We start from the raw sequence: 13,493 nt of genomic DNA on the forward strand, positions 1-13,493 counted from the left end.
GTGTGAGCTGCCAGAGTTATTTTTGTGTGCTTTATTTTAACAATACGTGGTAAGATGTCAAAAATGAGCCTGTCATGAGTATGAAATATATGAGCCAAAAAGTTTAGCATTTACATCACATTTAAGCTGCCGCTAACGTGTAGTACATGCCTGTAGATAAGAAGAGTATTTTCTGTTGTACAGCTAACAGTGACAACTTTAATGAGGTCATTGTTTTCAAAACCTCCTGTTGCTTTAGTTCCTCTTTATGTACGGTCACGCCACGCACAGAGCCTCGGATTGCAAAGAAACAACTGACAAATATACAGTATCACACCCATCAGTCCTATTTTTGTGAAAATAGGAACAATGCTGAAAGTTGTTTTGAGCTGAAGAAGCGTGAGAGAGAGAGAGAGAGACTGAGTGAGCGAGCGGACGTCTCAGAAACCACACTCACACCTTACTGCGGTTCTGACGGAACTGTTGCCAAGCAACAGCACCTCTGCAGGCATGAGACCTTCACATGCAGCAGCGCTATTGACAGCAGCTCGCTTCAGGCCTGTGACAATTAAAGGGGAACACAGAAGCTGCTTCTCAGAAAGATGTGCGTCTGCTCTGATATCTGTGTGAGAGATAGGACTCTGTTCATGCTGTCATGTCAGTTTCAGTGCCCTAAACCATGCCCAACTCTGAAAGCAACAAAGCCAAGGGAAACAAATAAACGGCCGTGACACGCTGTGCCAATATTTTAGAAAGAAGTGCTCACAAGTCATTCTTAAATGATTGCTGATGGCATTTAAATCAAAAGATTGCAATTAATTATAGCTTCTGACATATTAATGGTGATGAATGTGAATTTGTGGCCATGATAAAAGAAGCAATGACAAGGATATATGGCTTTGGCTTAATAGAGAAATACAAGACGAGAATAAAAGGTTATAGTAATATTAGAATCATTAAAAATCTTCCAGTTGAGTAAATGATTGATGACTACAACATTATTTATGTCAAGTATTTAGCTTTAATTCTTGCTAAAAAAATTGTTCGGTGTTAAGTGACTAATATTTTGACATCCATATGTCCATGTCAAATCAAAGTTACAATGGATTATACTAAGCCAGTCTCATTACTGACGTTGTTACCCCCACATAAAATCTTATATTAAAAAAATACTGTCAGCTTTTTACATAATGTGCAGGTAAATCCTTACATCAATGGGCTTAATGTACAGTGTCCTAATAACAATTTTCTCTGGTAATATTTTATCAGTCTAGTCATATGTTTTTCCATGTGCTGTTTACAATCAGAAGTAGTGAAGCAGACCATTCTGATGATATAATTAACAGATTTGTAAAAAGGTCTACTATTAGTGAGCAGCAATGGTTTAAAATTCAGCTATTCCTATCTTTTGCTGTAGCGTGTCAACAGGAAATATCAATTTACATTTCCAAACATTAATTTTGAAAATTAATTGTAATAATCCAGTCTGCCAGCAGCCAGTGCTCCACACAGAGCTCGGATCTGATCATCATTTAGTCTGCTTCAATGACACAGAACAAAGCGAGACAGACTAAATCCAGAAGAACTGCGGCAACATCTCCAAGATGCTTCAAGAGACCTACACTCTTAGAAATAAAGGCACAAAAGCTGTCTCTAGGGAGACTGAAACTTTCAACAGTACTTTAGCTTTGCAGGTAGGCTTCTTGAAGCATTTTGGAGATGTTGCCCAGTTCTTCTGGATTCAGTTTGTTTAGTTTGTTCTATGTCATTCCAGACAGACCGGATGAGCCCGCTGAGGAGGTTGAAATCCGTGTTAACAAGTTAATCTGCCTTTTGAAACATGCAGATCCATTCAAGATATATGCCTCTTCTTTTGTGTTCAGTGTCATAAAGTGTTATGGTGAGGAGATGTTGATGGTGGCTGGATAATATTTTTACTGTGTAGTGAACTCTGTTTAACATCTCTAAATACAACTATTAATTATGAAAGCACAAAACAGGATAAAGGCAAAGGCAGGATAAAGAGGTACGAGGACATCAAGGCATATCTAAATCCAATGATCGTGTCACATCCTGTTTACTAAGACACTTTCATATGAGAAATGTTTGAAAGCAGCATAGATGCCTATGATACCTAAAATCCTGTGCTTTCTATTTTGTGACAAAAAGCTCAATTTTAGTTCAAATGAACTTTTTCCACATTTGATGTGAGTTTTAGTTAGAAATTAAATGTTATTACCAAAGTTGTCTGTAATTTCATGTAGATCATCAGACTGCTTTCCTTGCCTTAGACTTGCCCGCCAAAGCTTTTGGGCACACTCACAGGTAAACCAAAAGATACTTTAGTAATCTTGCTTTAATAAACCATAAATAAACAATGATTGTCTTAAAATAATATATTCATACATACACGTGCAATGTATCATTTTTAAATCTTTCTTAATCGAACCTACAACAATTCTTGTCATAAAATACATTATAAAATACTAACAGTTCAAACATACGACAAATCCTTATGAAGCAGTAAATCAAAATGGCTCGGAAAAAAGGACAATTAAAAGAAAGAAAGAGCACTGTATAACAGACAACTGAATTTAAGTACTCAGCGTCTGAGCTTTTCTGTTTGTACCTGAAAGGGAGTTTGTCAGCCCAGCCCACAACAGGAGCAGAGGCGGTACAGAACGCCGTGAAGTGGGTTATGTTCTCCAGTGCTTGTTTTACAGCAGGTTGTGCAGTAAAACAGAGGGCAGCACTGTTACTAGCAGTGTGACTGAGGAGATGACAGCTGAAGCTCCAGCTGTAAGGAAGGGTGCCGTGTGCTTCATCATCCAGTCATACTCCTCCTTCAGCCCCTGCCTGTCCAGCTCACGACCCACCACGCTCCGGATGGTCTCATAGTATTTGTTCAGCCAGTGCAGCTACAATAACAGCAACACATAAAATGCTGTCAGTGAGTGATTTCTGTTTTGTCATAAATGAAAAAGCAACCCACAACCCCCCTCCCAAGATGTATTTCCAGTGAAGAGCGTATGTCGGTACATTTTCAAAGGAAACCAACACTAGAAAATACCTTATATTTACACATGTGGTTCTCTACCCTCTACCCTCTACCAAAATTATTTTAATGCGAAATTAAACATATGGAAGTAAATATAGATGCAGATATATTATATTATACAACACATGATATGAACACATAAAAGAAATGCATGAGTGTATTTATATTGATGATATATTATATATACATATACATATAATTTGCTTTATAATAGTGCTTTACAAAGAAACTAACTAAACAAAAAAATCAAGCGCATTTTTGTTTTAAATACTTTATGGCACTATTACAATACCTGCTCAGGACTCAGAAGAGACGTGTTTATCAGTTTTCTGTCATAAGGCACCAGTGAGACAGTTTCAAATGTCAAGTAATTGTTGCCATACTTGAAAAGAGCAAAAGAAATGCACATGTTATTAATATTTCTTTTGGCACTGCCCTTGGCTAACTGCAGTGGATTTAAAGAGATATGGCCCCTCGGCGAGTCGGATGTACCTTTGTAATAGCTGGAACAGTCACAGCAATGTCCTCTATTCTTATACCAAAGTCATTTTCCTTGTAATAACCAGGTTCTAGAGGAGAGTTTGTCAGTTTATAACTGTAATTATCAAATTAAGATAATCGTAATGAGCTGCTTGATGATTCCTCACCAATTGATGTGAACATCCCCTCTTGAAATGGAATATTATTGGACTGAAAACCCACAGGCCCTATCAGAGAAAAGATACAACATATGTTCCGTACATATGTGTGTATTTGAAAGTGTATTATGCTCGCAAAGGTCTGCATTATATTTGAAATAAATTTTATTATAAATTACCAATGCTAAAATATTTTCCTAGGACAAAATCTACGAAATGGAAATCTTTTGTTACATTATAACTGTCACTTTTAATATAAAGCATCCTTGATGATTAAAATGTTTCATATTTATGTATTATAATTGTAAACACAAATGCATTTAAATGACAAGATTACTGAATTAAATATATAAACGCTTAAAAGAGTCAGACTTACATTCATGGACTCCAAAGTAGTTCCCCACACCATGACCTGTGCCATGACCATAATTTAAACCGACTTCCCACAATGCTCTTCGTCCCAACATCTCCATGTTCACGCCTATAGTGGGAATAAAAAAGCATGCGCTGTTATTGTTTGGATGCCTGCTGTGGATATGGCTCCCTCTAGTGGTCGTATTATGGTCACTTGAAAGTAGACGGTGATGAGCAGATCCTCACCTCTAGTTCCAGCAGGAAAGATGGTTCTTGAAATCTCAATATTTCCCATGAGCACTCTTGTGTAGGCCTCCTGTCAGAGTAAGATGTGGAGAGAACAGTTTTTCTTTTAGTATCCTTACACTTATGCTTTGCATTATTAGTAACTCCACGCCTGCCATCAGTACCTTTTGAAAGTCAGTGGGTTTACCGAAGTGCACAGTACGAGTTATATCAGTAGTACCGTCACTGTTAACATAAATCAGACAGAATGCATGCATAAGCTTAGCTATGTATTGTTTTTTTGCACACAAACATAACTGTGTACTACTGTAGTAGTACTGTGAAACTCACAGGTACTGTCCTCCAGAGTCAACAAGATACATCTCATCCACTGACAGCTTCCTTGCGGTTTCATTAGATGGACTGTAAAAATAAGAACATAATGTACATAAGTAAACATAACGAATATAAATTAAGAAATGAGTGAAAAGCTAATCATTGCATTTCAGTGCAAAGAGGAACAGTATTCCATACCTGTAGTGAGCAAGAGCAGCATTAGGTCCACTTGCAGAAATGGTCTCAAAACTTGGCCCTCTGCTGTTCACCTGTTTGCTGCAAAAACACAGTAAAGGGTTTGTGATTCTCAAGAAAAAGAATGTTTAAGGAAGTAAAACACATCTTCTAAACTAACATCCTTGATGAAGGAACAAGTTCTACTTGTGCAAATAATGCCATTACTGTAATGCAAGCTTAGAAAAATAGCCTATATAGATAGCTAGAGTCATAGTTTAGAAATCTTCCAAGAGAAACCTACCATAAGCTCTGAAAGCATTTTATAGCATTTTGAAAACAAATAAATTACTTAAATTAGTTAATAATGAGTTAGGAATTAGAAATAGCGATTAATTGCATGCACACTGTGAGGAATTAAACTACTAATGTTCATGTACTTATAAAATAAACAAACAAATAAATATATGTACAATTAAAACAAATAAGCAATGCACAACATGGTACATAGTAAAAAATAGTACTTGTGACTGATATTGAAGCTTTCAAATATTATGGAGAAAATGAATGGTACTTATACTTTTGTAACTGAAAAAAGTGAACAATAACAGCTAACACCATCTGTTTTATGTGAGTTGTACCAGTGAAGAGGGTTTAGCTCCACTGTTCTGTACCTGCGACACTGATCGACAAAATGTGCTGCTGTGAGTTCGTTCTCTGTGCCTTCTGGAACTTTCTTCTCAAGCCACACCAGAAGCTGCATGACTGCGACTGCATCCCTAATCTGCGGGAAAGAGGATGCACGTTCATCCATTATGGCTGAGAAGAACAAAATCACCTGCTTTAGACCAGACAGATGCCAGACAGAGTGGATTACTTGAAACCAATCTGGCTTTAGACCACAAAACACCAGAACCAAGATGTTTGTCCATGCATGTTATCAAATGCAGTTGTTGTCGATTGTAAAAACTCATTCTACAAAAACTGTCAATAGAACACTGATACAAGCAAACATAACGAGTAATAAAGGTTCCAATATGTTTGATGGAGGTTGTGCGATAAGGAGTGATAAGACGATCATTCAGCTACATAGAGCTGCAATGAATGGAGCCTGTCTGGCGTCTTATGTGGCTTTATCATGTGATAAAGTGCCCCTCAATCTAGAAATTACAATAATACAACAGGTATCGGTCAACAGTGTCCATCAGGGTTATTACTGCTTTACCAAAGTCATTTGGGGAGAAAACGGTGTGTGTGTTTGTATTCTCTTACATGAGCCTCTTTAAGAATACGCTGCTCAGTCGCATCTTTCACTGCTTTTGTGGTCAGTACTGGAGAGTAGGTGCTGGTCAGAAGTTTGTCCTAAAAGACACAAGGTACGTTCATCAGCTGCAAAATCTCAAAGACTCAAGCAACCATATTAAAATAACAATTTCAGCCAAGATGCATCCATCTACCTATCTACCCATTCGTCTAACTATCTACCATCCATCTAGCTATCTACTATATATACATCCATCCACGCACCTATCTACTCATCCATTCATCCATCATCTATCTACCATATATCATCCATCCATCCCCACATCTACCCATACATCCATCCACCCATCTATTCATCCATCCATCATCAATGCACCTATCTATCCATCTATTCATTCACCAATGTTCTAATCCATCCATCCATCTATCCACCAATCTACTTAAATTAAGTTCACATCATCAAAATTCACATCATTTATTTACCCATACATCCACAAATATACCAATTTATTTAGCTATCTACCATCCATTCATCAATTTACCCACCGACCATCTATTCACCTCTTTACCCATCCATCTGTCCATCGATCCATCCTACCACCTATTTACCCATCCATTTATTCACCAATCTACTTATCCATCCATTCACAGTCATCCATCTATTTAATCAGATTTGTTTTGCACATCACGGCACATCAAGTCACATTAAGTAAAACATCATAAATTAACTATAATTTAATTGTCACCATATTTATTTACATATCTGTCCATAAAATAATTTCATTTCAGACTGAAATGGGCAAAATAAGTTGCTGAAATAGCTGTGCAGTGTGTCAAAAATAGAAATGGCTCCACTGATTATAGCAATCTAATTTTGTCACACAGTGACACGCGCTTGATGTAGAATCTTTTTTGACAGATGAAAGCACAGGCGTGTTTGTTTTTTCCTAGTTTACAATTACATATTTACTTTTATGTTTCAGCCTTTAAAAAGCCATATGGGAAAAAACACTTATTGAAAAGAAGCACATGATAACGTTAAAGGCCAAATGCAAAAAGTGAAAATCAATTATTTATACTTGAGGGGCTTGACTGAAACCATCTCAGCCATATTAGAGCATATACCCAAAGATAGTTTGGGACTCCTTATTTGAGCATCCAAGCTATCATACACATACTAGAAGTCTATATTTTGGATCCAGGTCTCACCTCAGGAGTGATGAGCTCATACAGGGCTTGGTTGGTGTACTCTGTACCCACCCACACTCTCACGTTGGGTCTCTGTAGATAGGACTGCAGGTATGAGCGCACAGAGCTGTACTCAAGCAGCTGCACACAATAGGAATGGAAGCATGAAGTGTTCAGGTACATCTTCAGCTCTTCTGTTATTCGTTCAGTGTGCACAAAGAGCCTGGTGAAGGAGGTTAGTTAGAAACTGTAGAGCACGCCAACAACGTAGTGCTATTAATACGACACCCAGGAACTTGCCATATCTCATCCATCGACAGCAGAGTGTAAGAATAGAAGAATGGATTAAAAGGGATGTCGTTGCCTCGTAGATTAAACAGCCCTGAAAATAGAGACGCAAGCTGAAATGTTTGGCCCGACAAGAGTTTTACAGAACAATTCAGAGAATCTCTCCTGCATGAGATGGCTTTGTGTTGTGCTGTTTTGTGCTTACATGCGGTCTCGTCCAGAGCTGAAAGCAGCAGAGCGGTGGGCTTGTATGGATTGTCACTTATTTGGGCTCGTATCTGATCGACTTTCATTGGCCAGGTCCTTTCTGAACATCCAAACAAACACACAGGCATAATGTAAATCTGAATTACAACAAAACCTTCAAAAATGAGAATTATATCACCATTTACTAAACCTTACAATAAGTTGTTGGTCACTTTTTCGATGCATTTCCAATAAAAGGGAACAAAGATTGAGAAGACTGATTCATTAAAGATTCACTATTTTAAATCAAACTTGTTCAGTGAATCAGTTTTTCACACCAAGATGTTTTTTTGGTTAAAAATAATTTATTCATAATAATTTATTCATTTATTTATTTATTCAATTTTTTTCTGTTCCTCACACTTAGCAATAATACGACTTCAGAAGACTTTAAAATTCTTTTTTTGCATCTTATTTGCAAAAGAGAAAAAGAGCAACAAGCAAACAATTTCTCCTTTTATGTCTCACAGGGAAAAAAAAGCCATATATTGTAGGTTTAGACCAAGATGAAGCTATTTTTAGGCTTAATATGCCTTTATTCATGCCTTATTGACTTTATCTTGGCACTAGAATGAACTAGAATATCCCCTCTGTGAGCTGCCATTACTGTAAGTTATATCACTAGTCATTAAAGATTAAATCAGAGCTTTACTGCTCTGTTTGTCATGATCTTATGGTCCTCTGTCCTATTCACTTTGTACTTATCAGTCAAGTGATGCTGATAAGACATGCACACACCGATGACACTGTCAGGTAAGTGTGTTGGGTTGTCAGATGGGAGAGGAGGTCGATCTGTCCATATTTTATCCACCAGGTTATCAGGAATAGACTTCAGGATCCGGCCCGCCGGAGCCAGGTTGGTGTTGTAGACATCAAATATGTCTAAAGCAAAGCAAAAAATAATCACCAAATAATTCATGATTTTGATAATCTTCTTTACTAGATTGTTATCATCTTAATGTACTTTATATATGCACTTCAGTTCAAAAGCTGGCTTCAATATGTTTCTTAATGTTTTTGAAAGAAATCTTTAAATCTCACCAAGACTGCATTTATTTGATAAAAATAGTAAAATATTTAAGCAATATAGTGAAATATTACACAGATTTGATTTACTGAATGTTTTCCAGTTGAATAAATTTGTAACTAAAATGAATTATCATGATTATTGTTATCACTTTTGAAGTCAGTTTTTGATTTTGATGAATATAAAGTTCAAAAGAACAGCATTTAAAATAAAAGTGAAAACAGAAAACTACACACGCTTTTTCTCTATACAAGAACATATTGATTAGCTCTGTTGGCTTACCTACAGAGAAGAGGAATGGGTCAAAGCCCACTTGATCTCCCTCAGGGATCTCTAGGATCAGCCATTTGGTAAGGCTACCAATTGAGGCTGTGATCCAGTAGAGTTAGACCACAAAAGTGTTAACAACTACAGACACAGCAATCAATAGAATAACGTCTTTCAATAACCTTTAAATATGCGTTTTAAGATATTCATTCACCCACATGCTCAACTTCAGTTGGTCAAGTTTAAAAAATGAATTGTTCTCTAATCATTTACTCCTCACCATCTCGCTGTAGCTCCCAGTTACAGTCCATTTGTCTCTCTGCCTGAATCCAGTAGCGGCTATCGGTCCACAAAACAGCCTTGTTTTGAGTAATTACCGCTGTTCCTAGAAATTAGAAACAGACTCTCGTAAGTTATAACAGAAGAAAGGAGTGGGCCGTTTATCAGGGACCAAAGAAGTGACAAACAAAATGTGACTGAGACTGAGCTGTATTATGATCAGTTGGCTGTGAAATTCACCTGCGGAGCCAGTGAAGCCAGACATCCAGGCTAACCTCGCATCTCTGGGAGCAATGTACTCACTCTGCCAAAAAACAACACAGTCAGTTACTGTCACAAAGGTAATGTCTGAGAATGAAGACTGAAGGAGTAGAGGAGGTTTAGTGGGTCAGAAATTAAATGGCTACAAAACTGACATATTTCAAATTTGGGGATGGATAATGTTTAATTTTGTATATAATTTTGATATATGTCATGTGGTTAATAGCTTTGCATTTAGAATGTGGTTTCTCTGCAGAGAGAATGTGCATTTAAACCAAATAATGTAAAAATATCAACAATACAAATATTATTATTTACAGCCTCTTTGGTATTTTTGTTGATTTGAAAAGAAATCAAAATTGTTAAAACTTTTTTAGACTTATTTGACATCAGTGTATGGCTTGTGTTTTTGGGGGAAAAAACAGTTAAAGAAGAAAAACACAAAATTAAGTGGACCAGTATTGCCACTTAATATAAAAGTTAATTAGTGACAGTCTTTACAAGTTACCAGATGAGCATCTGTGGCTGGGATGATGTAGGCTGAGATGTTCAACGGGATCATGGATGCTCTCAGATCACGAAGCCTCAGAGTTGTGTTTACAGCTGTTGGTGGCAAATACTAGAGGAGCAAGAATGAATCAATTCAACACACTGCATTAAAATTTTTAATTCATCAAGTTATCCACAATGTTAAATCTTTTTAACCTATATTTTGAAACTCAACTCATATAAAAACGATGAATTTAACAGATAAGGCAAGAAAAAAGTGTGTGAGCAGCAGGACAAGACAGAGAAAGTTTACAGATAACACACACACACACACCGTTGAGATCAGATTTGGGGTGTGCATGATCAAAATACTGTGCTATTATCAGAAGAGAAGATCTCCTCACTGAGAGGCCAGATTAGGCCTGCTTGCTGGAGACGGGGTTATATTCGCTTTCCACTGCTCTCTGAGCTAAAGATGAGTCCTAGCAGAGGGCTGAACCAGTTGTGTTGATACACAGGGGGAAATATAGACAGAGTATGGATAGAAGAATAAGAGTACCGGAGGAATTGCCGAACAGTTCCTCTCACTGCCTGAACCTTCTTCGGCCCAAACAGCATAACTGCCTCCTGTTATGACACACAAGAAGAGACACATGCAGTAACTGTTTTTAACTCACTGTCAGCACGTGATGAACAAAGTTCAGCAATTGGTTAAACGTATGCCTTTATAATTCAAGATGACAATGTTTTCACAATACGCTATCACTGAAACAGCAAAAGCAATACAAAAACTCGAAAACATGCAAAAAAATTGGACAATGTAAACAAGCCAAATATAGCAAACAACCCATATACATATAATAATTTTATGAATTAATCCCAGGGTCTCTTACATAAGCATATGCAAACAGATTAGTTTTATGGTTAGAGTCAGCAAACGAATGAAATTTTATGGCAGAATTCATTTTTAGGCTAATGACATGCAAATATAATTCACATAAACCAAACACACATGACACAACAGCAGATGGTGACCAGAAATGTTGCCTTAATGAAAGACTTACTCATACAGTGCATGATTGTCGCATAGTTACACCACACCATCAAGACTACACTGAAGTCACATATACACAATTTTTTTTTGTTACCTTCAAGAACCACAAGACATACAGCCAGTATCCAGCCTGAGGAGCTCATTTTAGACCATCTGCTCCAAGCAAGTCCACACACAGAGTGTGACAGCAGGGCACGATTGTTTCTGTCTTGTGAGTCTGTGCGTGCGCGCGTGTGTGTGTGTGCAAGGGTGTGTATGTCCTATCTAAAACTACATGATTTCTAGAGTCATCCTAACCAGTCCTTGTGCAATAGCTGAGGGGGAGGAACTTGGCTGTGACTCTAATCTTTACTACAGTAATAAAAGCACAGTGTCTCTCTCCCTGTGCCCATCTTTTATGTGCATTTACCCAGGCATAGCGAACAAATTGCTGGTCTCATAGTAAATTATGTCTCCTGTTACATATGTACTGTAAGTTCCTGAACTCTACTTCATGCCCTCTACTAACAACTAAAACTAACATCCCTCTGTCTATCAGTGCGAGAAAGGTTTTATTGTGCAAAAGGGATAGTTCAACCGAAAATGAAAACTGTCATCGATTGCTCATCCTGATGGAGTTACATATATTTCCCTTTTCTCTGGATAAGATGTTTGGCTGAATGGTGCTCTTGTTTTACCAACAAAAGCGGATTTGGATGACTTCAAGCTCCTAAACGACCTAAAATCACAACAAACACAACACATAAAAGTAGCTCACGCAATTCAAGTACTATATTTCAAGACATATGAAGGCAAATTGCAGCATTAAATCTGGTATCGGTCATATGACTATAAACAACGTGTTAAGACTTTAATAAAATGTATTTTACGCACTTTGTAAAGGCCGATGGAATTAAAACAACACAATGATATTTGGGTTAACTATAGGTCCTAGGTTTTTCTAGGACTTGGGTATCATCCATCCCTCATTTAATTGTGGAATAGAAGAGAGCAGCTTGAGCATTCTTAAGCAAGCTCTAAATCAAATTCATTTATTCGTGCTCTAAAGTGACCTAAAAAAAACTATAAATGTACCATAAAAGTAGTCCATGCAATTCGAGAACTATATTTCAAGACGTATGAAGGCAAACGCCAGCCTTGCTTGATAAACACATATAAATTTAAGTAATTACTCAATGTTAAAATGTTCCATTCAGCTGTACACACACAGTTTTATGATATATATTGTTTCCAGAGGATTTAACATACATACCTATGTATATGTATAAGCACACTGTCTTCTTGACAGTTTACTGAGAACCAATGATGTTTGACCCACACATTTACATGTACAAATTGTTATGAAAAATCTGCTTTTTAAGTAATTACTCACTTAAAATCTTCCATTCTGCAGTACACATTTAAAATCTAGTTCACACTTCCACTAATTCAAAAGGAATTCTAATCAGTTTTTCACACTAAAGTAACACAGAGAAACCCATTTACTTGAGCATTCTCAGTTGCTTTACACTGGAATACATGTTCTACAGGTAATAATCGTAATAAACATAATCGTGACTAAGTAATGGCATAATTTGAATTTTGACTTCACACTAAATGACATTTACTGTGAGTTTACTGTGTGCTGTTTGGCCCAATTCCGACCAGATTTATCGCTTTGATTTCAACCATACAACAGAAAAGAACATTTCTAACAAACAATAAGAAGCTCGTATAAATTCGATAATAGTGAATGTCACTTGATTGTTATATGACGACAATTGTCTAGACAGAGATAATTACTGTGCCACAGTCAGATCCCAGTGAACAGCTGAGATACACGTCTGGCCGTTCCTCTGCCACCAGACTCATTACTGCATAGCAACAGTGTCATTTGCAGACTACGAGGAGATTTACCTCCGTGCCGAGACGTTATATTCATAAGAGCAAATTATTCATGAAAAATCTATACATTTAAGTGTTCAAAAAGTTTCTCCATATGAAAACAATGTCAGCATGAAATCAAAATCAGTGCTATTTACTTAGTAAACCTTACCGTTCTTATTTTGAATTATTCATTTGTGCATTTTAAATCAACGGATTTCATAATCGTTTATCAAAAGATAAAAGCCCTTCCCCTGAAATAGATTTCCTCTTTCAGTTACAACACGCGTCAATAACATAAAAATACAAACCATAAAACACAGCAAAAGGTTGTTACTAATTAACACAAGAACCCTCAATCAGCAGCGACAAGATAAAACCACAGGCCCTACGTTTCAGAGATCCATCATCAAGGACGCCATCTGAGTAAATTTACATAAGATTAAAGACAGACACTGTTTCTCACAAAATGTACATCCAAACTGAAATCTTTGCCCTTATAAG

At 36.9% G+C, this 13,493-nt stretch overlaps 1 protein-coding gene across 2 annotated transcripts; it reads right to left on the reverse strand.

Annotated features, from left to right (window-relative positions):
• Positions 1–2,317: 2,317 nt before the first annotated feature.
• xpnpep2 (X-prolyl aminopeptidase (aminopeptidase P) 2, membrane-bound) lies at positions 2,318–11,392 on the reverse strand. Of its 2 annotated transcripts, XM_043257933.1 has the most exons (21): positions 11,221–11,391; positions 10,632–10,699; positions 10,092–10,202; positions 9,563–9,626; positions 9,324–9,428; positions 9,059–9,145; positions 8,488–8,631; positions 7,709–7,810; positions 7,516–7,597; positions 7,237–7,438; positions 6,037–6,126; positions 5,439–5,548; positions 4,789–4,866; positions 4,606–4,677; positions 4,440–4,500; positions 4,276–4,345; positions 4,052–4,156; positions 3,685–3,744; positions 3,530–3,606; positions 3,330–3,419; positions 2,318–2,897 (listed from the first exon to the last, which is right to left on the reverse strand). In XM_043257933.1, exons 1-21 carry the CDS (start codon positions 11,267–11,269, stop codon positions 2,697–2,699), a joined length of 2,028 nt encoding a protein of 675 aa, XP_043113868.1. In that variant the 5' UTR covers positions 11,270–11,391; the 3' UTR covers positions 2,318–2,696. The 2 variants fall into 2 exon arrangements, with proteins under 2 accessions (XP_043113868.1, XP_043113869.1); XM_043257934.1 differs by lacking the exon at positions 9,059–9,145 and having other exon boundaries at positions 11,221–11,392.
• Between the last annotated feature and the right edge of the window lie 2,101 nt (positions 11,393–13,493).

Source organism: Puntigrus tetrazona, chromosome 14, assembly GCF_018831695.1.
Source record: "Puntigrus tetrazona isolate hp1 chromosome 14, ASM1883169v1, whole genome shotgun sequence".
In the NCBI taxonomy this organism is placed as follows: Eukaryota; Metazoa; Chordata; class Actinopteri; order Cypriniformes; family Cyprinidae; genus Puntigrus; species Puntigrus tetrazona.